Source organism: Telmatherina bonti, assembly GCF_933228915.1.
Source record: "Telmatherina bonti genome assembly, chromosome: 23".
NCBI classification, from domain to species: Eukaryota; Metazoa; Chordata; class Actinopteri; order Atheriniformes; family Telmatherinidae; genus Telmatherina; species Telmatherina bonti.
Genome location: NC_136632.1, coordinates 7,142,685 through 7,169,501, shown reverse-complemented (window position 1 = coordinate 7,169,501; position 26,817 = coordinate 7,142,685). Strand labels below are relative to the sequence as shown.

At 39.0% G+C, this 26,817-nt stretch overlaps 1 protein-coding gene across 4 annotated transcripts in view; it reads right to left on the bottom strand.

Moving 5' to 3' along the window:
* The window catches only part of anks1b (ankyrin repeat and sterile alpha motif domain containing 1B), a gene marked incomplete at its 5' end in the record, with an annotated part of 320,790 nt that overhangs the window by 226,114 nt on the left and 67,859 nt on the right, over window positions 1-26,817 (bottom strand). For all 4 annotated transcript variants that reach the window (XM_079263373.1, XM_079263375.1, XM_079263374.1 and 1 more), the window contains 2 exons: window positions 2,788-2,944; window positions 7,112-7,192. In XM_079263373.1, the coding sequence (XP_079119499.1) occupies window positions 2,788-2,944; window positions 7,112-7,192 (238 nt within the window). The remainder of the gene's footprint in view (window positions 1-2,787; window positions 2,945-7,111; window positions 7,193-26,817) is intronic.

Sequence of the window (26,817 nt, the reverse complement as noted above, 5' to 3'; positions counted from 1 at the left end):
CAAAAACCAGAAGAATAGCGGCCCGTAAAAACACCTTTGCTCCAGGTTACTGAAGAAACTTAACTAAAACAGAAGCTCATTACTTTGCACTCAGTACTAAAAGCAACTCTCACATAAGGTTTTCTACTCCTCCACCTAATCTGACCAGAGCGTTTCTGTTTACAGCTCTTTCTTAACTATATCAATACCAAAAGAAAAAGAATGCTTTGCTTTTTTCTTGCAACCGTCTAATAGAAAGTTTCAACAGATGTTCACGATTGAAACAAGGTTTATAGAGTATTCATCACTTCTAACAAGGTGAAGATGTTGCTATGAAGGAAATTAAATCTTCCTTTAAAGAGAAAAAGGTCAAAGTTACGGTGCTATGATATTTGCACATCGTCCCAAGTAATGAGGTCAAACATTTAAATGGCACTATTTAATTTTCCAGACTTAAACATTTGTTTTAGGCTTGTTTTAAAGGCACAGTGATATTTATCATGTACATTCATGTACATACTGCACTTCACAACTACTGCAACATTTTACAGTAGCGTGCTGCTTTACAGCTCCGTGTCACACACCAGCAGATGGATATCAGCACACTGGCCGTTTAGAACACACACCAAGGTGGAGTCAGCAACAAAAGAAGAAAAGCAAGTGGCATTAATGGAGGAGAGTAGGTGTGTTTCCATTAGACCTAGAAATGTGCAAAACCTAAATATCACAATAAATAAATGCTAATGGAGACAACTACATCTTTGGAAAAAGTGTAAAATATTGCTAAAAAGTTTTTATGCTTTCATGCGGTGGTTTTTCAGATGTTTTGTCATAGAAATAAATCGTAAAGGTGTGATGGAAAAACTTTTCTCGCATTTACGTGTCCCTGGATGTGACATGAGGGTCATGACCAGCTAACTTCCGGTAAAGATGTCGCGGTATGGAACAAACAAAAGCAAATTTCAGAGTTTTATATGTGAAAATGAGGGATAAAAGTTTAGAAAAGCTGCAGCAAATTCTCTGCAGCAAGTAGAAAGCCCAATAATAACGCGACGTGACTACCTTGAATAAGCCACAACTCTCAGAAACTCTTGTTAACCGGATGATATTTTACAAAAACTGAGGCCTAAGCACTGTTCAATGGAAACACCTGCAAATTGTAATTGTTGTTTGTCAAAACTTACAAATATCACATTTATTTTGTGAAAAAATGTCAATGAAATGCAGCTTGTGAAAGGGACTGAACAAAAGAACAAGAATCCACATCAGAGTGACTTTTACTGGCTGGAGAGATCTCAGAGAAGAGACAGGATGCAAGACAAATGCAGAAGGGGACACCAAGTTGAGAAAATCTACCAATGTGCCTTTTTTTAAAAATAACAGAACATGGCCCTGCTTATACATATCAATAATTACATAAAAATCTTGCTTTACAAAGATAAATCATGTAAAATGCAGCATAATAATCAGGCTATATATTATTTCCATAAATCGACCTGGTTTCAACCTAATAAACTGCCTAAGTTTCATCAAACAATGATGTTAAACATCAAATCAATAAACTGTAAACAGAAATGCATATGTATCACAGTATATGGACTGTATATTTAAACAAAAACATAGGAAACATGTCTAGTAAAACAAGCTGAATGTGGAGCAGAGCTTCGACTTTGCCCAGAGGTCCGTATCTATCTGAAGTATCTCCAACATCAATAGCTCCCACTCTGTGCGTGTTTAGCTTAATGAATTGATGCAATTAAAAGAAAATTATCTATGTTCACTTGCTGACAGACCTCTTCATTTCATATGCAATGGACATAATTTATCAATGTAAATAATTAAAATCTAACAGGTCTCAGAGGAAAATTATTTGGTTAACGACGACAGAGGAAAATGGTTATTAGTCAGAGTAACTAACACTCCAATAACCAACAGAATTTATTACTATTATGTCATCCAGCAGGAACAGAAGAAAAAATACCTCTTCTTTGATCCCAGCAGTTCTGATTAAACACCACTTCTTGTGTGGCAACTCCTCATCTCCAACCACATAACATTAGTGAGCAATGACATCATCAATATGCTGCAAGCAAAGATGGACCGGGGGGTGGGGGGGGTCGTTTTAACTGATGAGGAACGACAGCAGCGGCAGGCTGGATGCTCCCAGCAAAGAAAGGCTCATCAGCCTGTCAGACAGAGATCACTGAATGCTGTAAGGGATCAGCTCCGCTGGCCAAAAGCCGTGACAACACCACCTGCAGCAGCATCGCTTTCCATCTTCTGACAAACACAGCAGAGCATGTCGTGTTTCTGATCTCCCTTCTTCTGGGATGGAAGCCACAGATTCACTATTTGACATGCAAATGGTTGGTACTGGAGGGGAGTTGTGAGGGGCCTACTCTGCAAGAAGAAGCCAGGTTTGACCTGCAGCGGTCCAGTTTTTAAATCTGATGGATGCTCTGTTGATTCCACTGAATGTACTCCGGAAAAAAACCAACAACTTGAAAAACCCACAAAGCAAAAAGCAGTTTAAAGCTTGAATCGTTAAGTTGTATTCATCTGAACCATGAAGCAGCCCACAGTAAGGCTAGCTTTCCTCTTAAAGGACTCTTAATCACAGTGGTTTCTCCCAACTTTTCTCCAAAACACAGTTGCTCTATTCATTTATTTTTGTATTCATCATCTGAGACCACCTGAAGCAGGAACCATCACCTTATACTGGACTCCACAGAAATATAATTCAGTTCTAATGAAGTCCAGAGGTAAAGATGCCGCCAATCGCTTTCATGTAGAGATTATTATGTTTACCTGTTGATTGACACGGCCATGCGAAGGGCCGTGGTGGATGAGGATGCGGACAATGTCCACGTCCCCCCTCCAGGCAGCCAGGTGCAGAGGGAAACAGCCCTTACTGTCAGGCACATTCGTCGACGCCTCAAACTGGAGCAGCTTCAGCACCACATCCCTAAAGAGAAAGAGGCAGACACAAGCACATACAGATCAATAACTGCTCGGGTGAAGAAGTAGCAGAATGGAGAGGGGAGAGGTTGGGATGCACAGCTGGGTGCTGAGACGTGAAATCAATATTATGGTTCCCTGTCATATTTCTTCGAGAGCCACAAATCAAACTTTCTAGAAGCCCAACCACAAACATCTGCTAGTTTTCACTTTAAACCAAACTGTGATCAAATCCTTCAAAATATTAACAGATGATGGATCCATTTTCAACTATGGATATATTTACAAGATCCACTACTTCACTAAACGTAAAAATTAAACAACAAAAAACAAATGTAGTTTAAGTTTTTTCATTGTACCTATATTACAGCATATTTCAGCATTGATATTTTTTATTAAATGTTTGCTTGGTGACTAAACAAAGTCAGAAAATTTCTCCCTAGTGTGACTTGGTGACATATTTTTATTAAAAACATTGTATTTTTACAGATTGTGATGGCGTTTTTCAGGCTTTGAGCTCTGAGTAAAGCTGCCGTCTTCAAGAAAACTGTTTAGATCTTCTGCAGGGATGTTGAAGGACACCAAAAAACAACATGAAGTTCTGCACGTAAGCTCTGTTTTTTTATTATGAATGTTTACTCTCTTTATTTTATTTTAATCACCTTTACTGAAATCCACATGAAATAGTAACAGTAACACAGTTGGGTTTATCACACAAACAGTGTTTGTTTGTACTGATGAAGTTAAAATATAATTTATGAGTGTTTCTTTTTTATTTTCAAATGTTAAGGCTTGCACATTTTCCCATACTCTATTAATCAAACATCAGGTCCCATTTTAAAAATGTTATTACTTTGTGTAGAAAAAATAAAAAGAAACAAATAAATACCATAATGTATAAAAAAGAAAAGATATAACTTATGATATTATTTTAGAAAATAAGCTTTTGAATGCATAAATAAAAATATGTCAATTTAACCTCACCTATATTTTTAAATTTCTTTATTCATGTTCTATTCATGTGTATTCTTGGGCTGCTTCCAGGGCTGCGTGATACGGTCAAAAATAAAATCTCTGAATTTAATATCTTCCTTTTATTTCTTTTTTAAATAAAAACAATGTTAAAATTTACGTTAATATGAGAAGCTTCCTCTTTAATTAAAAGAAAAACTTGAATAAAGTGAAGCTTTTCAACTTATTAACACAGCCTTTGTTTAATAAATATGAAATGTGACCATATCCATGATCTTTTTCTACCGGGCCTTTTTCTCATCATACAGTATGAAATACATGAAAATAATTCCAGATATCTGTTGTCTCATCGTAAGAAGTTGCTGCTGCTTTTGTCTTCTGCATCCTACAAAGAGCAGCATTTCTCACTGCCCCTCAATGCACGATGACGCCGCCATTTTTGTTGCTGTCTGAGTTGTCAACACTCAGAAATGAACTCTGAACTCTTCACTTCCCTCTAGTGGCCGTATTTCATGACAACCATGCCAACAAAAAGCATGCTTATGTAAACAGGCAGTAAAGTTTGATCATGTTTGACTTAGACGTACTGCTTTACATGCACAATGGGACGTAAATAAGACTTAGGATCGTTTCCATACCTAGTCTGAGTTTGCTTTCACACTGCACTTGAACACTGCAAATGAACCAAACCCTGTAAATAATGTATTCCCCTCCTCACCTGTGGAGGCGCTGCACTAACGTAAGCTACAAGTAAACACTCATCTATTGGTTAACACAGGACAACTTCCATATCCATCACGCAACCTGTTTGGGGACTTCAAGCAAACTGAGACCAACATTATTAGGTGAATCGTTTTTCTTTTGCACATTTACACGTCTCCATATGAACCAGATTGAGAGAGGCTGCTGTGAAAACACCATAGGTTACCATGGTGATGTAGCCGGTTAAAAGAAAGCCTCCTTTGTGACAATAAAACTTGACTTTCAGCTCAACGTCGCTCGCTAAGCCACAAATCTCACTTCAAAGTATCCCCCCCAGTGCTCAAGCCCCAAAACAAGCTTCAAGTTGATAAGTCCGCCACTGCGAAGGAAGTTAATGAACATGTTGCTGTGTCTGTGTTGAGGAAGATGCTATCAACAGCAGTAGAGTTTCCTCAACTTACTTTAACCCACTGCTAAAATGTCCCCCATCTAATGAGATCATCACTATTACATAAATTAATAAAGCGACTAATTGGGAAAAGGGTTTGAGCTATTAATCAATTTAACTGCAGCTAACTAGTAATGTCGACTGAGCCGTCTGATACGAGGAAGACTCCAGCTGCAGATGTCACCAGTGTCTGAAGAGGAAAGGTGAAACGCTTCATTTGCATTCAAAATGTCAGAAGAAGAAGCAGGGGAGGCGGAAGGGCATAACCTCCCCCGAGAGAGAGAGGGTGAAACAGCACTGAGATGCTTAATAACCTGCTTGGTTAATTTCGGTCTTTTATTACCCCTTCGGTTTATGAGCCAGTAAAACAGCTGAATCATTCTAGATGGATCTCAAGCTAAAAATAACAATCTTTAACTGTTTTTATGATTGTATTTTTTACTGTAAGTGTCGCAACGTCCCACTAAAGCTAGAATGAAAAACTCATGGGAACAGCTCAGCCTTTAGCCATGTCTTGTTCTCACTGTTTCTTAATTGCTACTTCTTTCTTCACTTTCCCACCTAAATGCTAACTAACTCCAGTGCAGCTCCTTTTTTTTCATCCTAAATTCAACCCTGAGCTTGTACTTTGCTTCCCGTTTCTCCTCCCTTCCTTCCACAGCTGATCTAAAAGGAGGAAATCCACATAATTGCCCCCAAAACACAAAACAAATCCTTCAGCTCCGCCAAGCTGCAGTAGCGGTCAGGCTTGAAGCTAATCCCAAGTGTGTCGGAGATTTCTCAGCAGGGCTCAGGTGAAGAAAGGAGCCAGGCTAAACCACAGACACACAAACAGTATTTAGCACTTGTAAATATGTATTTGCTGTGTTTTTGACTGTTTCTGACCAAACTCTGACTCTTCACATGAAAATAGTTCCTTTCTCTTAAGCAACATTTTCTTTGGCAGCCGTTGATCATTAAATCATTTACCAGTTCATAACCTGATCCTTCTTTGCTTGCATTTTAAAGGAATGTTTGATTGATTCAAAACCAATTTAATGTGGAAAGAGTTTATTGTTCATTTAAAATCTATAAAAATCCCAAAAATCTAATGATGGCAACTATCATTGACTACAAAGTAACATCAGTGTTAGCGTGTGATTAGCTTCACTACAAGCTAACTTGAGTATAAAGGCCTCAGTTACCACAAACCATGAGAATAAAACTTTTTAAGGCCACATTAAACCAGTTCCATAATAAATCAGTAAAATATAACTGATTTATAGGTCATTTTCACAATGTTTCAGATGCTAGCTGTTAGCCATCCTGAGTAGCATCTGCTGTAGTTTGATTCAGAAGTTAGCTGCTTAACCCAACTGTTTCCACCCCAAAAAATGTCTAAAACCTTCCTTCCTGCAACATCTTTAATTCCTAAATAGCCAGTGAACAAAGCAAAGTATTTAACTTTTCTCTATATTTATACTCACTTCTTAATATAAACGAATTGAATTGAATTGAATTGAATTGAATTGAATTTTTGTTCAAACTAAATCAGTCTTTTTTTTTTTTTTTTTGTCCATGCATTTTTTTCCATATAATTAATACAAGAGTCTACGTATTAATAGATACGGTGACAAAATTGAATTAATTTAATTCCACAAAGCTGATGGTCTAACTCGTCGATTTCACCGAAAGCGGAAGCGTTGCCAAAGTGGGTGTTGCTGATTGCAAACCTCGTCATCTAACAGCAAAGCGGATCATAAGTTGATGCAGGAAGGAAGCTGACAAAAAAGAAAAAAGCAAATAAGAACTGGCTGATTTTAAAAATAAAACGCTTCATGCAGACTTTGCATCACAATTCAACATTGGATTATCACATCAACGTTATGTGATAATCCCATCACCAAGCCTTTAGGTGAGAGAAGTTCTCATGTGGAGGTGGAAAGTCATGCCAACACTGAAGGTTAAGGGGGATACGAGTTCTGCCTTCGGTGTAACCAAGGGGAAGTGTATGAATCAATTCTCTACAAATATAAATGAAAAATACATTTTAAAAGTAATCTTGATTCTTACCTGTGTCCATTGAGTGCAGCATGATGTAAAGGTGTGTATCCTGAGCCGTCTGTGCAGTTCACGTTCAGACCCTTCCACATGCTGCAGGGAAGAAATTCACAAGAATTAATGCTTTATGAAGCTAACACGTAGGAAGTAATATTTCATCCAGGTACGTGATCGTTACGTCCACATGTAAACATGAAAAACTCCTGTAGGATCTTCTATAAACACGCCATATGAGTCAGAAATGTTTCCACCATTAAATAAAGAAAAAAATCAAATAGGGAAAAAAGCTACATTAAATTTAAGAATAAAAACAATACATGTAGTGTGTCCTCTACACAAGGAAAAATACAGGTTGCAGTCAGCAATTATGGATTGATGTGCTTTAAAAAATATTAACCAGGATATTAGAGGTTAGAGTTTTATCTTTAATTTTCTTTGCACCCACAAATTTTGCCTTAATGTCTCACAGGCCCGAGATAAGATCTGTAATTTTTCATTTCAAAGCTGCAAACAGAAGCGTTAAAGTCCCATTTCCTCATGAAGGCGAATAACAAAAGCAAACAAGGTTAAGTTGTTCTTGCAAAAGGTTGAACATGCTGATACAACCACACGAAGCAGAATCTCACAAGGATCCGCAGCAACACGCAGACTTTCGGTTTAACAGGCACCATGTGGCACATCTATACAATATATACACTCCGTCACACACACACACACAGCTCAGGTTTTTCCTGGGGATATAATTATATGACCTGTCTTTTTCACATGAACTCCTCCAAGCACGTCACAGAGAAGCACTAATTAGCTAAATTCCAGGCTGAGCGGCTCCTGGGCAGAAAAACTGGATCCAGTCATTTCTAAAAGCGATTGCACTCCTATTTTATTAAAGAAGGTGGAAGAAAACAGTGGTTTCTGACACAGAAAGCATTGTTGCATCATGCAAATCTGTGCATTTAAGAAGCAAATTTATGCATTTATTGTCTGAAATATGTTTCCAACCACTTTCCCTTAACTTTCCTCTTTATTGATGCTGTTACAGAATTATCCTCAAATGAAGGATAGTGAATCCAAGTTCAACTTTAAAGTTTGAGAACTAACGAAATGGAAAGAAAGGAAATACCTCCTCTCACACAATTCACTTTAAAAGTAATGTTTTTGTTTAGTTGGAGCTTTTGCTGGAAAAAAAAAGGTCTGAATTGGTGTTTTTCACCTCTTTACACCGCTGCAAATGACAGAACATTCAGTAAGTTTGACAGACGTCGACGTAACAGCCAAGGTCATGCTATTATGGAATGAGCTTTTGCGCATAAACACAAGTGAGTCTCAATTAAAAAAGCTGGTAATTACTGGCTGCAGACACACACACACAGAGAATGTAGTGCACTCAAAGCTCGCTGAAGACATTTTTTTTCTGCATTTGATGCAAAGAAACAGAGGAATAGTTTTTTTATTGGCGCATCTGAGGATAAATGTTTGCATGTTTGTGTCCCTATAAATGTCGCTGAGCCCTTTTTTGCATTGGCCCACAGTATGAAACCAAGAGTAGAGGAAGTGTGTAAAACAATAGACAGGCAGTAAAAACACAAAGCCTGAGAGAGGTGTTTGAAGAGAAAGAGAGCAATGACAGTTCATACAAATTCCAAAGATGTCAAATTAAATTTATTTATCTGGAAAAAGAAAAAGAAATACAAGGGCAAAAAAATTAAACGACTGAATATGTTTGACCAAAAATGAAATGAAATGAAATGAAATGAAATTAAATTAAATTAAATTAAATTAAATTAAATTAAAAACATAAAGACAAAAATACAAATTCAGCTTCATTAAATTACATTTAAAAATCAATTAAATTACATTTAAAAACCAATTAAATAAATTTTAAAAATAAAACTGAAAAAAATGTAATCATATCAAATATAATTAAAACAAATCAAAATCTTATTGCATATTAAAAAATGAATTCAATTTAATTAAAAATAAAACAACTAATCTGTAAATAGCAAAATAAAAAAATGTAATATAACAAAAAGTGCAACAAGACAAATGTCTCAAAGTGTGCATTAGTCCTTTAATAAAACACTCCCAGTTCTCATATTTGTGTGAGATGCTTAGAAAAGTGCTGCATTAAATACCAGTGAATTATAAAAATACAGAATAAACAAAATATTAATCTGATTTCTTTCAGGTGTTTGATATTCTTCAATCAGCAGACTGTAACAAAATGATAACCCTGTATTTACCAGAATAAATGACACGTTCAGTTGATAGTTCGTTAATCATGTTTGTAACCACAAACTCAACCACATACACCTTTAATATGTTTTCTATTCTCCATAGCTGTTCAGTCAACAAACAAGCCTTGAATACGAACACACACACATATTCACTATTGGCGTCGTCTTAAAACAACCAGCCAATGCATCGATTCATCAAGTCATGTTTCACAAATACCCCACCTCTTTCACACGCACACGCAAACACACCTCATTAATACACAAACCCAGCAGTCACCCAGCAGAGTTGCTGCACAGACAGACTTTGTCAGGGAGAGTATAAACCTTGTTGGCTGTTTGTGTAAGTCCCACTGTAAAGGCCAGAGCCAAGGGAAGGTGTTGTTTACAAACCTCTCCGTGTTCTGGGCTCTGCTGCTACACACGTGTTTGGCTTGACATGCTAGGCTTAATGCATAACACACATTTTAAGGTTAGCTGCAGGAACAAGTTGGGGGTCAAGCCTCTTTTAGCTTTGTGTTTTCATTGTTAAGGTCCTGGTTTCTGTCAGTCCAGTGAGTTTGTTTATGGTGGTCACTAGAGGGCATAGTTCTTGTATCTCAGACTGAGTGTTACAGGTGGTTTTTTTTTTAACATCTTTTTTGTTTATTTTTTCAGCTGATGGTGTGTTTTAGATTACATGAAAATGTGAGAAACTCTGTTCAGTAAGGATAAAAGAAAAAGACCAAAAGCAACTTGGTTTTCTCTATGGAATTTAAAGGATAACAGGAAGGTAAGTCACTATAGAGCAGTGGTGTACATAATCGGACCTAGAGGGCTGCTTTCCTGCTGTTCTTAATGTACCCGTTTAGACTCACCTGACTGTTATTTAAAATCCAATGGCCTTTGAAGTTCTACACAATAACTCATTAATTTGAATCAGGGAAACATAGAAAACCTATAAGACTGCGACCATCGAGGCTTGGAGTTGGACAACCCCGCTACATGACGTGAGCAACTCACATCAACTAGTCAGCAACACGCCCACTTATATTCTTACAGGTATTCTCACTATTTAACCATTTAAAGACCAACATATAAAATAAGAGCCAAAATTATTGGACCTTAAACAGCAGAACCTTAAGAAATCCATTAAAACCATCCATTAAATGTTTGACTGACTTTTACTGGTGAAAGAGCGCTCAGGAAAGAGACAGGCATTACATATGTAATGATTAAAGGATCCATGAGCAATATGAAGTAATTGTTCTGTTTGTTCCATAGAACTGCACCAATTAAAGAAGGACAAAAAAAAACAATCACTAATATTTTCACACAATTTTATTATAATAATTCATTTTAGACACATATTTAACCTGCAGGATGCTGGTGCATCAAAATCGTATATTAAATTCAAGATATCACACAGTCTCCATTTCATCACAGTACAGCCGGCAAACTGTATCCCAGTTTTATTATTGTGTTGATAAACCACATAAAATGAAAGTTATGATACAGCATACTTTTTAAACGTCTATAACCATCACATTTGGTGCAGGAAGAAACAGTAAGAATAACTGATTCTAATTAGAGTACTTAAGAAAGCCTTAAAATGGAACTATTATGTGCATTTCAGGCTAATTTATTTTTATGTCTGAGACCAGAAGGGCTGGGATTGATGGAGTTATTGTCACAAATGGCTTTATTTACTTCAGACCGACCCTCTCCGTAGGCTGTCAGATCAGCCTGTGGGCAAAACGAGTGGATTGAGACTCTTCTGCATTAAGCCCCGCCTCCCACCACTGCACTACATCGGGAGCGCGCACCGCACCTGCTTTCGCCGTCATTGTAACATCTCATAAACAGAAGGATTAGGCTAATATGAACTCAATAAAAAAAACAAAATACAATGTCAACACATAGCATACAGCCCTACATGTTGGAACCTGAATCAGACCCTGAAAACGAAGTGGAAAACAGCAACGCACAGCAACGAATGCAGCAGGATGTCTCTCTTTGGTAAACTCACCAGCCATCGTTGGAAATAACTTTATCTGACGTTTTCCACCCGCCTGATGTATTTGTACATGCCCTTGTTAACCAGTAGAAGGTAACCAATCACCGAACCTTATCCCCCGGGACGTCACAAGGATTTCGAAGGAGAAAAAACTCTCTAAAACGACGTGTTTTTCGTCGCTATGGAAACCGAACAGAAAGCGTGCTGGAACTCAAACTCAAACTCAAACATGCGTTTAGGTGATAAAAAACGGTGCCGTTCACATGTATGATGAGGATTCAACACTGTTACACTGTAGAAAGCTCAGAAAACTCCAAATACCATCATAGGAATCCTTTTAAAAAAAACAAAAAAAATAAAAAAGAATCTATTTTCTTTTGGTGGAACTATGTACCAAATAAATAAATCAAAAGAAAAGATGCATTTGGTTGCTGAGGAAATGGGGAAGTTCTGGGAGTGACCAAAATCCATCTAAACCAGATTAAAGTGTTTAATACTGTTGGACATTTTTCTATCGTCCAAGCAATATATAACATCATATCGCCCAGCCCTACCAGAGACATTTCTGCATTCTGGTGTAAATGGTTGTTTAGATCTTTATTTGCTAAATTTGAACCTAAACTTTTAAAATCTACAATTTACATCTCTTGTACATTATAAAAATGTTTTGTGAATTATCTATCAATACTATACACTGTAGATAAAAGATGGACGTAGCCTCCGAGATGTCATCCGTACGTTTCTTGAACTGAAGCTCATTGAGCGGTTCCTACCATCGCCATCCTGGCAGCCTCACACGTGTCGTCTCTTCCAGAAGATGCAAAAGTGGGCAAAGAGGAAGAGCTGAGAGGGGGTTGTCAGCTTGGGGGAGCTAAGACCTGCCAGTACCTAGGAGCTATTCGAGCTAACCCAAAGCTAATGGGAGCTAGCCAGCTAATGGAGGTAGACGGGCTAAAGCCAAGTCACGCTGTCAACCAGCTAAAAACCAAGGTTGCTCTACGTTCTTCTTACCTGTCAATCAAAAGGACACGCCCCTATTTATGCCAAATTTTTAAGATAAATTTGCTTTTAACCGCTGGAGGTTGTCGCTTGATCTACAAATACATTCCCCTTGACTCCAGAGGGTTAACCAGTCACTCCAGTCTCTCTAATCGCTTCCATTCACCTTACAACAACAGCAGCTGGATTTTTTCTAACAAGCTCACTGTTTTTCATCACTTACAAGCACATCTAATGTCCTGCTCGACATATCAGCCACAACAGCTTAATAAGATTAAGATAAATCATTAAAAAACCAAAAGGCTTCCCTGAACAGAATTCTAACTGTGCCATCGGCTAAATAATGGCTTCAAACATTCATCATTGATAATGTAATGTGAGCAGTTTTCAGCAAACCTCCCAAGCTGCTGGATGCATATCAAGCTATATCTTATAAACTGCTATCCTGCAAGTTAAGTTATAAAATGTCATCATATTAGTGACAATATAACCGTGACTACTGTCCTGAGTATTGGGTTTTTAATATCCAGCCTGTAACTGGTAAGTGTTGGTGTCTGCAGTCTGTCAAAAAAAAAAAAAAGAGCCCAAGTTAAAACAATAAATAAATCCTGGAACTTTTGCTGGTTTTCTTATCACAGCTGTCTGCTTTGCTCTCCATGTTCCAACTCTCAACTCCCAAACATGTCAGTGCCCTGTCGCCTTCCCATTGTTTCCAGTAGATGCACGGACCTATCCAGCAGCAGAAATAGAATTAAAGGCAACTTGAGATTAGATAATGGAGGAAAGTTGCTGCTGCAGGAATGCAGACTCTTGGCAGATTAGTCAAATATGCAGACGGCGTCCTACCTAATTAACCTCAGCGATGTGAAGAAGAGCTCTGGTTAGGCATGCTGTCTTGGTCTTTCTCTCTGTATGTGTGTGCACGGCTGCTACCAACACACTTCATGTTTTAATAAAAAATTGAACAGTGTGTGCTTTTTTTCCCTTAGCTTTGCCTCTTTTCAGCATCATGCAACGACATGCAAGTATTGTCTTGCACCAGAGATGTCTTCCTACTGAGACCCACACTCATCTTTTCATTCAGTCACTGTGAGGAAGAGAGGTGAAAAATCATGACATGCCCTCCATTTCAACCCTCTCCTCACCAACACTTCTGACACTTTATGCTTGACTTTACTTGAGATTGCTCTGAAATCCAAATAGATCAACCTGTTGTGGTTGTTTAACGTGCCAAGCAGCGAGCTCCACATGTCATTTCATTGTTTCTGTGCAGGGAAGGGAAAAAAAACAGAAATTTAAACCCTGAATTTTAATTATAGGGTAAGATGTCTTCAAAGCCCCAAACAGAAAGTCATTTGGCTTTTTCACTGAAGTTGCACACTTTGAAATAACACATAACAAAAAGCGTCCATTCTGTGCAAAAATATGATCATAAGCATCTGATGTGCTGCTGTGGGGCTGTCCTGGCTGACACGCCTCTGCAGCATCACGTGGACATCGGGGACAGTACCGCTGGATTTGCAGACTGGGGTGGTGGTACCCCTTTTTAAGAAGGGGGACCGGAGGGTGTGTTCCAATTACAGGGAATCACACTCCTCAGCCTCCCTGGTAAGGTCTATTCAGGGGTCCTGGAGAGGCGGGTCCGCCGGATAGTCGAATCCCGGATTGAGGAGGAGCAGTGTGGTTTTCGTCCTGGTTGCAGAACAGTGGACCAGCTCTATACCCTCTTTGGGGTCCTGGAGGGGGCATGGGAGTTTGCCCAACCAGTCTACATGTGCTTTGTGGACCTGGAGAAGGCATTCAACCGTGTCCCCCGGGGGCTCCTGTGGGGGGTACTCCGGGAGTATGGGGTACCGGACCCCCTTGTACGAGCTGTCCGGTCGTACAAGGATTCGTTTCCGGTGAGGGTTGGACTCCGCCAAGGCTGCCCTTTATCACCGATTCTGTTCATAACTTATATGGACAGAATTTCTAGGCGCAGCCGAGGGGTTGAGGGGATCCGACTTGGTGGCCTCAGGATTGGGTCCCTGCTTTTTGCAGATGACGTGGTCCTGTTGGCTTCATCTGGTCATGATCTCCAGCTCTCGCTTGAGCGATTCGCGGCCAAGTGTGAAGCGGCTGGGATGAGAATCAGCACCTCCAAATCTGAGACCATGGTCCTCAGCCGGAATAGGGTGGATTGCCCTCTCCAGGTCGGGGGTCAGGTCCTGCCTCAAGTGGAGGAGTTTAAATATCTCTGGGTCTTGTTCACGAGTGAGGGAAAGATGGAGCACGAGATCGACAGACGGATCGGTGCGGCGTCTGCAGTAATGCGGGCTCTGCGCCGGTCTGTTGTGGTGAAGAAGGAGCTGAGCCAGAAGGCGAAGCTCTCGATTTACCAGTCGATCTACGTTCCTACCCTCACCTATGGTCATGAGCTGTGGGTCGTGACCGAAAGAACGAGATCTCATATACAGGCGGCTGAAACGGGTTTCCTCCGCAGGGTGGCCGGGCTCTCCCTTAGAGATAGGGTGAGGAGCTCGGGCATCCGGGAGGGGCTCAGAGTACAGCCGCTGCTCCTCCACATCGAGAGGAACCAGTTGAGGTGGCTCGGGCATCTGGTCAGGATGCCTCCTGGACGCCTCCCTGGTGAGGTGTTCCAGGCACGTCCGTCTGGGAGGAGACCCCGGGGAAGACCCAGGACATGCTGGAGGGATTACATCTCTCGGCTGGCCTGGGAACGCCTCGGGATCCCCCCCACAGAGTTGGCAAATGTAGCTGGGGAGAGGGAAGTCTGGGCTTCCCTGCTTAGGCTGCTGCCCCCGCGACCCGACCCCGGATAAGCGGCAGAAGATGAAGATGAAGATGAAGATGAAGAAGCATCTGAAATATGCTGTTGCTCACTGAACAAGAGCTGAACTGACCCCCTAAATGTTGAGAGGTCCCATTTCTTATCAGTCAGATCAGAAACGGACCTATAATGTTTGCATATTACAAGTACAACAAAAAGATTTCATTTTGATGCAAATGTCTAATTTTACCATTCAAGACACTGGAGATTGAAGGTGTTGTGTGCTGGTTCTTACGATGGATATTAAAGCTTGTGCTGCAGAAAAGTTCAGGCTTGATCAAAGGGAGAAATGTCATAAAAGGAAAAGGAAGGCAGAAGCGGGATAAACCTTTGTAGTCCTGCCTTCTTTTCAAATGAAACTCTTTTTTCTTTTTGAAGGAGGCATAGCTAAGTCAAACGAATCCATCAGCCTGTTGAAGTTCACGTTGAAGTGCGCGTTGAGATAAAAAACAAAAGCCTTTTAACAGGAACTGAGGACTCAACAACAGCAATAACTTCAGGGGAAATCAAAAAGGGAACCAATGAGGTGAGGTGTGTTCACTATCAGAACAGACAAAGCCAGACAGGAAGTGGGCTTTCTTCATATCCTGTTTTCAGCAAGCAGAAGAGATACCTTATGATTAAGAACAGTATGGCAAAAGCACGCTCACTGATACAACCCACAGTAGGCACACACAGGGTTTTTCTTTGGAAGTGGCCTTTGATGTTTGAACCCCCCCACCCCCAACTAATGCAGAAACAGACCAGCAGCAACGATGCTTCAGGCCACGAGTTTCCACTTCACACTCTGATGTCTCATGCAGGTGTGCAGGTATGGATAATGCTTATGCAACTGTGTGCTGTCAAAGGTGGGATTAGCTGAGGCACAGAGAAGCAATTATACCAAGTGCAGGGTGTGAAGAACCTCTCAAAATATGAAGTTGTGCAGAGCAAAAGCACTACCAACCTTCTTTGATTTGTCTCCCTATTTCACTTCTCAGCTTCTATTTAGCTTGTTTAGCAAATCAACTCAATCCACATAAATGTTCATACATTTGCAGATGTACAATTCCCATGAACACCTTGCAAAGACAAGAAAAGATCAAGTACTCTTACTACTATAGACACAAATCATATCAATGAATCAATATCAAATATTAATGTGCCCTTCATGTGTTTGCATGGCAACTTTTCCCCACATCATGTACACAGTCCTGCAGTCTGAACAGTTTTAAATGTTAGGCTTATACAAGTATAGGCTTATACTTGTTAAAATCATATACTAAAAAAGATGGATAGAGCCTCCTGGACGTCACCCCTTGCTTTGTGAAAAACACAAATGAAGATTGGTGAGCTGTTCCCATAAAACTCCGAGCTCCCTGTAACTAAGCGCTAACTGAGCTAACCTGGTGCTAATGGAAGCTAAGTGGGCTAAAGCTAAGGTGTGCTTTTAGTTGGCTAAACAACAACAGAGCCGAGCCCCTAGAGGATGAGGGGACAACTTCAATTTTTTGCCCTTCTGAATAATTTTCACTTTTAACCGCTTGGTTTGGTTAAAATTCAAGTTAGCATAAAAAGACATTTTAAAAAAGCCCAATCCCTGCGAGCGCATTGTCTTTGGGTTGAAAGTAACTGCTCAGCAGTGTAGCTGAGTCTTAAGAACTAGTTATTAAAAACAGCAAATTAGTCTTTAACTAGCTTAAAAAAATGCCTTTAATTAATCACACACCCTGTCCAGCTACATTTGATTAGCAAATAATGCTACAGTATAAAGCTATGCTCTAAATACTAGAATTTGCAGTACTTTTTGTATATTTAAAAAAAAAAAAAAAGACAAGAAAAAGGAAAAGATATTTTTAGTTTAATGAAAAGGTGAGTCACTGGAGTTTTGATCATGGGATGGACTCCATGGAGAGTTGATAACTTTTTGCTTCTGCAAGTGGTTATGAAGGGATGGAGAGAGACGTATGCCACAACAAATATAGCAATAAATAATTAATTCAATGTCTCATTATTTTATTGAAATTAGAAATTTACACACTTACAAAAACAAATTTAAATGTGTCATTAATTAAATAATATTGGTATTAAATACACTAGTGCCACAATAGAAAACACAAATATAAAATTAAATATGTTTTTTATTGGAAATAAATATTACAGATATGATTAAATATACCATTATTTAATTAGAATGTCATTTTCATTTATTTGAAAACATATAGAACTATTTCATGATGTAATTACCATTTATGTTTCCAGAGCTACAAACTGTCTCTGCAGGTCGTCAACAGATGGTGACATCTGATTGGTTATGCTGCTACCCAAGTGTCTACAGATCAATTCTAAATAAAATATCCCTGCCAGTTGAATTAATCAGCAACATTATGGCACCCTTTTCCTTTTCGCTTCATGGCTCATTTCAGCAGCAGCCTAAACTTCAGACCAAAGTAATCAAAGTCCCGTTAAACACATTTAACATTAACCCCGCCCACCTGGTTTGTTGGGTGACGCTGGTAGATGAGAGTTTTTTTTAATTAGTTTAATCATGATTCATTTGTGTATTTATTTCCAATTTCAATAAATCAATGACACATTCAAATAATAATTTAATGCTGTATTTATTTATTTCATTTTGGTACTTTTCTCCCCACATGTGGTCCTACATGCACTTTTTTTTAAACCTGACCCTGCCGGTCTTTCATCTGGTCCTCAAGAAGCCAATATGAAGACCTCCAGTACTTTAATTTAACTTTTGATCTGGCCTTTCTGACATTCACCTCTCTTCTGAGATGAAGAGTCCTATTTTACTCTTCATTTTCAGCTGCATGTGTGAACACTAGACCTGTGGTTGTTGGCAGCCACATACAGGAGTTGTTCTCCCTGCAGGACACCCTGCAGCAACACAACAACCACCCTTCCCAAGGTCCCCTGGGACCTGCAGGATCCCAAACCCGGTGCAGCACTTCACACATTTGAAATTAACAAAACTAAATCAGAGTCAGCTGTGATTAAATGATGAGGAAGAGTTACAACAGATTACACCAGATTGTACTGTTTTTTTATTCCGTTGACATCAGACGCACCATCAGCTCGCCAGTAACAGGAAAGAAAAACTCAGTTCTGTATACCTGCTTTGCTTCAGAGCTTTCAATGTCACAACACTGGAGGATTCAGGATTTTGAAATGTATTAATTTGGGGATTTTATAATGATTCATTTTAGGCTGACTGGTTATTAACTATTGCATTACGCTCACACTGGTTTTTGATGGGCTACTTAAAGCCAAAAGAGGCTATATATTAAAAAGAATATAGACATCCTGACTTTAGAGTGTTTGTCAGAGTCTTGCTGGCTGGGAAATGGTCACATATGTAAAATTAGATGTAAATTTACCAAACAGATACTAGTTTTACTGCTTTGGAGCCACTTTTTTGTTCGGAGCTGCTTTAAAGGCGGGGTAGGAGATCCTGGGAAACGTTTGAGCAAGCTACATTTTAAAAGTACACAATTCAAAAGCTAAAAATTCTTTCCCTTAGTCTTCAGACTTGCTCCAGAATCCACACCTTCAAAGCACAGAAATGCGCAATGCTTGAATGGGTAGAGGGGGGCGGGACAAAGGCCAGTTGAGTTTGATTGACATATCACCGTCTAATCATTGAGAGCGGGCCGGTTAAAATGTTTAGATTTTTTCTGCCCTGTCCATTCCACAAATAACTAAATATCTTCATTTTTGTGCTTTAACTATTTAAGTATTGGGCTGCTACCATGTCGTGAAGGGAATTTAAACAATATAATAAAAAAAAGCTCCTGGAACACATCACCTACTCTGCCTTTAATTCATGATGTCATAAATTCAACAAGGCATTGGAAACATTTGTGAGATTTTGCTCCAAACTGAGATGAAGCATCACACGTCATGATGAGAATCTTCTGTTCCACAACATCCCAAAGCTGCTCTGTTGCAGTGATCCCCAACTGTGGTCCTCACGGTCCTGCTAGAGTTGGAGGTTTCCTGCTGCAACACACCTGATGCATGGAGATGAATGAATGACGAGCTCTACACAAGTCTGCTTTTAAGGAATTTGTTTGAGTCAGTTGTGTTTTAGCAGGAATAATTAGACAATCTGCAGGACTGTGGGCCTGAAGGACAAGTGTTGGGGATTCCTGCTCTGTTGGCCGTTGGAGGACAGTGAACTCATGGTCATGGTGGAGATGATGTGAGCTTTGTGACATGGTGCATCATCCTGCTGGAAGTTTCCATCAGAAGATGCTACACTGTGCTCAGAAAGGGATGGACATGGTCAGCAATACTCAGGTAGGCTGTGCTGGTTAAACCAATGTTTTTCAATCAACCATGGCATACTATTGTGCCATGAGAGATTATCAGGTGTGCCCTGAGAAATTCCCAATTTCACCTAGTTGGTCTAAAAAGCAGCTCTGTGTTCATCCCAACAGGCCCAGTGAAAGAAAATAAAATTTCATCTTCTTGTGTTTATCTGATTTCTATTCATGAGGCTTTGACGAGATGTACTTTTATTAATAACATGGACTTAAAAAAAAAAAAAAAAAAAAAAAATATATATATATATATATATATATATATATATATATATATATATATATATATATATATATATATATATATATATATATATATATACACATATATATATAGTTTGGTTTGTGGTGTGCCTTGTGATTTTTCAGTGAGAAAAAGTGTGCCTTGGCTGAAAAAAGGTTGAAAAACACTGGGTTAAACTAAGGGGACAAAAAAATGTGCCGCACACCGTTACACCATACTGTTCTGCATACATTGGCTAGAATCAGTGCTCATTTGACTTTCTTTCTGTCATGATTTGGGTTTTTCTGTGCTTTGTTTTTAGGCTTCCTGTTTTATTTTGTAGTTTTTCCTGTCTTGGTTCTTGGTTAGCTTCTTAGATTTCCTGTTCATTGATTTGGTTCACCTGGGTTCATTTAGTTCATTTGTTTCACCTGTTTCTCGTTCGGTTTTTCCTGTGTATTTATACCACTCATGTTCACTCATTGTTTGCTGGATCATTTTGTACCTCAGTTAGTTTGTCTGTTCTGAGTTCCCTGGGTTCCTCTGAGGAAAATAAATCTGTCTGAGTTCTGCATCCCTGCTCCCTCGTCTCCGCGTTTGGGTCCACACCACATCTCCACTGCTCTCGTGGCACTTTCATCTTTCCATCATCTCCAACCAGTCCATCCATCCTCCTCTGACATCAACAGGACATTTTACTCATTTAAACATGAGTGTGTGTGTGTGTGTGTGAAAATCCCAGTTGATCACCAGCTTCTGAAATTCTGAGACGAACAACATGCCACATTCAAATTCAGTGATATCCTCTTTCTTCCTCATTCTGGTGCTCAGTTTGAACTTCAGCAAGTCATCCTCAGCGTGTCTACATAACTTAATACATTTCATTATTTAGCCAAAGTTAAAATCAGGCTCTGTTACTAGTATGTTAACATCACGCCATTTTTTTTTTTTTTTTAAAATGCAGTCAAAAGACTTCAATAGGTGTCGCCACCACCTAGCTTTCACATCCTAGTCCCAAGACATCATGAAGAAAATCCCATTCACACCTACACACCTTTACAAATCCAACCCTGCACTGCTTTCACCCGCCAAGGTGTTTCCCCATCTCTCACATCTGTCACTGACTGGTGACATTTCTGCACCAATTACGGTGACGAGTAAATCTATGGAAGGCTCGATTCAGGGGTGGGAGACATGCAGCTCAAGCAAAGCCCTCATATGTCAAATAAAAGTCTCTCTGTGAGAATGTGATGATAATTAAGCCGTTAGAGTATTTAAAATTTTTGCAGAGGACGTAAATATACAAAGAAAAGAAAAAGCAAGCAAAATGTGCTCATTCTCTTGTTGTTTAACAAATAAAAGTGATATTAAATACTACAGGATGGATGTCTGTGATATAATCCTCATCAAATTCTGGCAAATCGCTAATTTGCTGAACATATTTTTATAAAACTGCCCATCTTAAATTTTTTTTGCAAATTTAGCCAAGCAGCAGCTTCTAATCTGCTTGTTAGCGATTCTGCACATTTAAACACGCTGTAGCATCCCCAGCATGGGACTCCATCCAACTTGCAAATAAGGTTTGTTGAAGCAAAAGACCCAATTTGCTAAAAGATAATGACATGTTGTAGATGTCATCATTTCTCCACATTAAGTTTTGCTTGATTTTTAAGAAAACTGGAGAAAGTGAAAGACACACATTGGATTTTAAGCCTTTTTATTGTATAGAAGGCATTAATTGGGTTTAAAAAGGCAAAGCATGTAATAATTCCATAACTATGTTTAGGAAGATGAATAAAAATCAAACTCTTGGGTCTGTTCAGGTTTGTGGACACGTGTTCATGCCAGTCTGGACTATGGACCATTGCATCACCTTGATTCTTGTCCCTTTTCAGTCATTCTGTAGCAGATTTTCTGCTGTGTTGGAAATAATTTGTAATGGATGAGACAGCTTCAGCTAGGCTTCAGCAGGACTCAGTCAACTCCAAAGGAGTTTTTGGTCGGCTCGGTCACTTTAAAGAGGTGATAAAAGTTCCTGATGAACCATTAAAAATGTGCATCTGATCAGGAGCGACTAAGCCTGTTACATTCTGCGTACTGTGATTGGCTGGATAATTGAGGTAGGTGTGGTCAGGTGTTCACTGCTTCTTCTAATGGCTGGTGGTGAGAACGTACGAGTGTCACAGACAAAGCTTCTTGTGGAACTGACCGGACCAACTTCTTTCTTTTTTTTGCGTCCTTGAGAACACAAAGTTCTCGCTTCCTGCAGAGAATTTAACAACTTTATCCTCTTAATTCCAATGGAAGCAGTAAGGGTGTACTTTATTTTTCCCATTTTCAAGACTTAGTATGGATATCTTTAGTTTTTTTGGGTTTTTTTTAGGGAAGGTACAATGCCATTTTTTTCCATCCATTTACCATTTACCATTCCATCCAATACCAATTCCATTAGACCAGGGGTGCCCAAGTCCAGTCGTCAAGATCTACCATCCTGCTGATTTTAGGTGCAACCCTTCTCCATCACACCTGAATCAAATAAGTGGCTCATTAGCAGGCCTCTGCAGAGCTGAATGACATGCAGAAGAGGAATTCAGCGATTTGACTCAGCTGTGCTGGACAGGGGTTGCATCTAAAGGTTGCAGGATGGTAGATCTCGAGGACTGGACTCGGGCAACCCTGCGTTAGGGTTTAGATATGTGTTGATACCAAGTACTGATCCGATACTTGTGTTATTTTATTAAGAGGTTAATGATATCTGTAATTCAGTTATATTTATTACAGACTTTGATGATATTGTTTACTATCATAAGGCCCTATCAAACATAACACACACACACACACACACATATAAATATGTATGTATAGTGTGTGTGTGTTTGTTAGAAGAAAAAAACTGCCTGCCTTGTTGTGCTTTCCTTTAAGACAGTAAACTCTTCGTCTTTCTCTCCTTTATGTGACGGCAATGCAAATGCAAGGCTGCACGAGGTAAATCTGGCAGCATTCATGTCGCCTCTGGAAACGTCGGCGCTGCATGTGAGGCACGTTGCTGTTGGCTGGTCAGATTTTTTAATAAGGAATTATGCAGGAATGCTAACATAGCGCTAATGCTACATGTTAGCACAACAGTGCTACATGCAGCTGCTGCTTTGCTGACCAAGTGACTGCGTAACTTAATGGGTCTGTGTGTGGTGCGCTTGGGCAGGAAAAGAAATGTTGGTATGGTGTTTGGACAGAAATACTCGCCGATCCAATCCTTTTAGTTTTGGCAAGATCGGCGAGTCTCCCCGATGCTAGTATCGGTTTTGGCCCATCTCTAGTTTTTTTTCCTTGTGCTCTGTGAGTTTTTACTTCTTTTAAGTTTACTTCTTTGTAGGTTTCTGTTTCAAATGTTTCTTGTTATTTCCTCAGTCTGGTTTTCAGTTTAGTCATCCAGAGTTTAGGCTGTTTTTTCTGTTATTTTTGGCTGTTTTATTTTATTAAAGTTTATCTCTTGTTTGTAACAGCTAGATACAAAATGTCATATAGTGAAACTGCAGAGTTTGGATTTGTATTTTATTTATTTATTTATTTATTTCCTTTATTTCACCAGCAAAGTCCCATTGAGATTAAAATCAGATTTTTTTCAAGGGAGTCCTGACCAAGAGCCAGCTAAAAGTATGAATTACAGCAACATTAAAATTACAATTACTTACTAATTTTAAATAAACACTTACAGATTAAGGAGGCTGTCTCAGATGCTCTCTATCTGGATTTAAAGTTATTCAATGAAATAAGTATTTATGTGCTTGTGTGTCAAAATCTCCTCTAATATTCTCCAGTAAATATTTACTTGGTTGATAGTTTCTTGGTAGACTGGGGGTTTGAAGTAGGAGTGAAAAAAACCAACAAATTTTCTGGACTTTATTCATTTCACACAGTCAGAATCATGTAGAAGATTCATAAACATCCACACCAGTTTGGTTCATGCTGGTCACCAGTCTGCTCAGCTGTGGGATGGCATTCCTTTCCTCAACCAGGAGTCGTTGAAGGTTAACCAGTGTGATTGTGTCAGTCAGTCTGGCATGAACAGCACGACCGAACTGATCCCACAAATGTTCAGATGAGGTCTGGACTCACAGCAGCTAATTTCATCATCTAAACCCCCCGATTCGGGAGGATATCTGATCCTGAATGAGCGTTTCCATCCCAGAGGACAGTGCTAGGTCCAGATTCTGGAACTACATGGGATCACCAGTGTTTAACCATAACATGTCACTAAAACACTCCAGCAGCACTTGAATCTCAGAAGGGTGAACATCAACAGGTGGATATTAGAAGATGGAGGACATTTTAGTGGGGTATTACCCGCACGTTTAGCACATTCATTTAAAGTTATACCTCCTTGTAACGCTGACTCATCGGGCTTTCCAGCAATGTACAATACAACACCAACTACACGTTACTGAAGTCTCAACTGCGGCATTACTGATATCTGATGGTGTTTTTCTTTCTTTATCATTAGAGCTGCTACTGTTAAACATACTGAGATGTCACTTGAGTTGAATGTTTATATTTTTACTCTAAATGAGTTGTTTAGTCATCAGAATCCATCATTAGACAGAGTCTGATCTCTGAAGCTAAACTGACTCTTGTGCTTTGCAAAAAAATGGAAACTTTAGGGTCAAAACTGCAGTATGAATCAAAAGTTTACAGAGAGGGTAAGTACTGTATTAACACACGCAAATGTTTATTTTTTTATTACTGGGAGCATCGCTGACAAACACCCTACAAGAAGTTAATATCATCTGACACATTCAATAGGTCAAAAGTTCATCCCATCACAGGAAGTCAGATTGTGTGACTAAAAGTTAAGATAAATCCCTCTAAATGCTGGAAATGCCAAAAACTGAATCCACACAAGTCATGAAAAGCTGCACAGCTTCCTGACGCCAAGGATGAAGTCTCATTATTTATCCTTCTGGGTTAAAGGTCCGTGTTACTTTGCTGGAGACGGAAAAAGTCCCAAATGGGACTAGAAGTGTTTTATTTTCCAAATAAGACAAATAGAATATTTGGTGAAACAGTCATCTTCATAAAATTATTGGTGAATCTGAGTGTTGTGACAATTCTGTGTCAGTAGCTGCATCCAGGTCAGTGCCATAGATTAGCTGGTACACACACCTGCATGTTTCTGGGAGCGATTTATCACAGACCTGAGCAACAGAACACACACTCTCACTTTACTCACACACACACACACACACACACACACACACACACACACACACACACACACACACACACACACACACACACACACACAATCTCACTTTTAATCAGATCCATAATATGCTAATTTAAATAATTATTTAAAAAGTACAAAAATAAGAAATAAAATACTAAAAATGAATTTAAATTCAATTAAATTAAATTAAAATAAATTAAATTAAATTAAATTAAATTAAATTAAATTAAATTAAAAATAAAAAAAATAAAATGTGTAATTTAGCAGGTTGTTAATAGTTAAATTAACCGTAATATAACAAAAAAAGCATAGAATTATTTATATTTATAAATTATAGTTGTTAGTTTACTGGATGTGGACGAGTGAATCAGAGGAGGGAAAGAAAACAAAAAAAGCAGCCAGAAAAGCTAATATGAAAAAAAGTGCTTATTATGTTGCACATCAAAGGATGGAAGAGAACATTAAAATGAAAAACACCTTCGGTGGGTTATACAGCCTGATGATGTTATCAACCAAGACGAGCACAAAGCACTTTCCATCCCTCTTCAGGTCTTCAGCAGTCGAGCAGTTTGTCTTTCATCCACCTCCTTAAATAGCGATGGAAACATCTCCTCCGTCCTCGGATGACCTCTTACTGCACGCAGCCTGTTTTTCTATGACGTCAGAATAAATCCACACATACAACCTGCTGTTCACTAACAACGTATTTAACCACAAAAATCCAAAACAAGTGTCCATCTGGTTTCATGACAACTTAAAGAGTCTTCTTCGTCATATCGTTCACACGCTGATCATCCGACCAAGACGGCGCCTAACGCATGACAATGATATGTAATGTAACGGTAAACCAGCCGCCGTTTATCAGATTATCTTTCAGTAAAATGTTAAAGATTATTTACTTTAAACTCATAAGTTTTCACCAGAAACCTCTTCCTGCTACCGTCATCCTGAGGTGCTCCGCGCCCCCACAGCACAACCCTTCATCATGCCCAGAAGAGCAAATTAATCCTGTTTTCTATCATGAAAAAGCAAATATTTTACATATTTGAGCCATTTTACGTGAATCACACTTAAAAACTGGAGCCTATCTATAAGTACTAATAAATCCCATTACAGCCCACTGGTAAGGAGCGTGGACCAGAATGTCAGATGTGATGATGATGATGATGATGATGCCACATCTTAATAATTCCACTAACAACCTTGTTTCTAGATAACTTCTTTGTATGAATTTGTTAATATTATTATTCCTACTTTTTTACAGCAGTATCAGGTTGTGTGGTATTACAACACTTTTATGAATACAGAGTACAAGTACACACCCACAGTATCAGAATGATACTAGTATTGGTGTTTAATTAAAAGTACTGTAACTAATTCACTAACATCAGTTTTCTCCTCACATAATATCAATAAAAGTGTTTCTTGCTGATCTTTAATTATAATTTAATGCATTAAAAAATCAAATATTTATCACAAAGAAGTAGAAAGGTTTCATAATTAATTTTTAGAAAGGTGACAAGTCAGCAGGATGTTTTCCTCCTAAACACAGAGGGAAGCTCTGATATCTGCAGACAAAGAACTGAAAAGTTAGAGTTTCTTTTAAAGGCTGAGATTTAAAACAAATTGAACAAAAAATGATCTTATATATGAATAAATGGGGGCTGCACGGTGGCGTAGTGGTTCCCACTGTGGTCTCACAGAAAGAAGGCTGCTGGTTTGAGCCTCGTCTGAGGGGAGGTTCAAACATGTTGCATGTTCTCCCCGTGTATGCGTGGGTTCTCTCCGGGTACTCTGGCTTCCTCCCAGCATTCAAAAACATGCATGTTAGGTGAATTGTTTACTCTAAATTGTTCCTAGGAGTGTGTGTGTGTGAGCGTGAATGGTTGTCTGTGT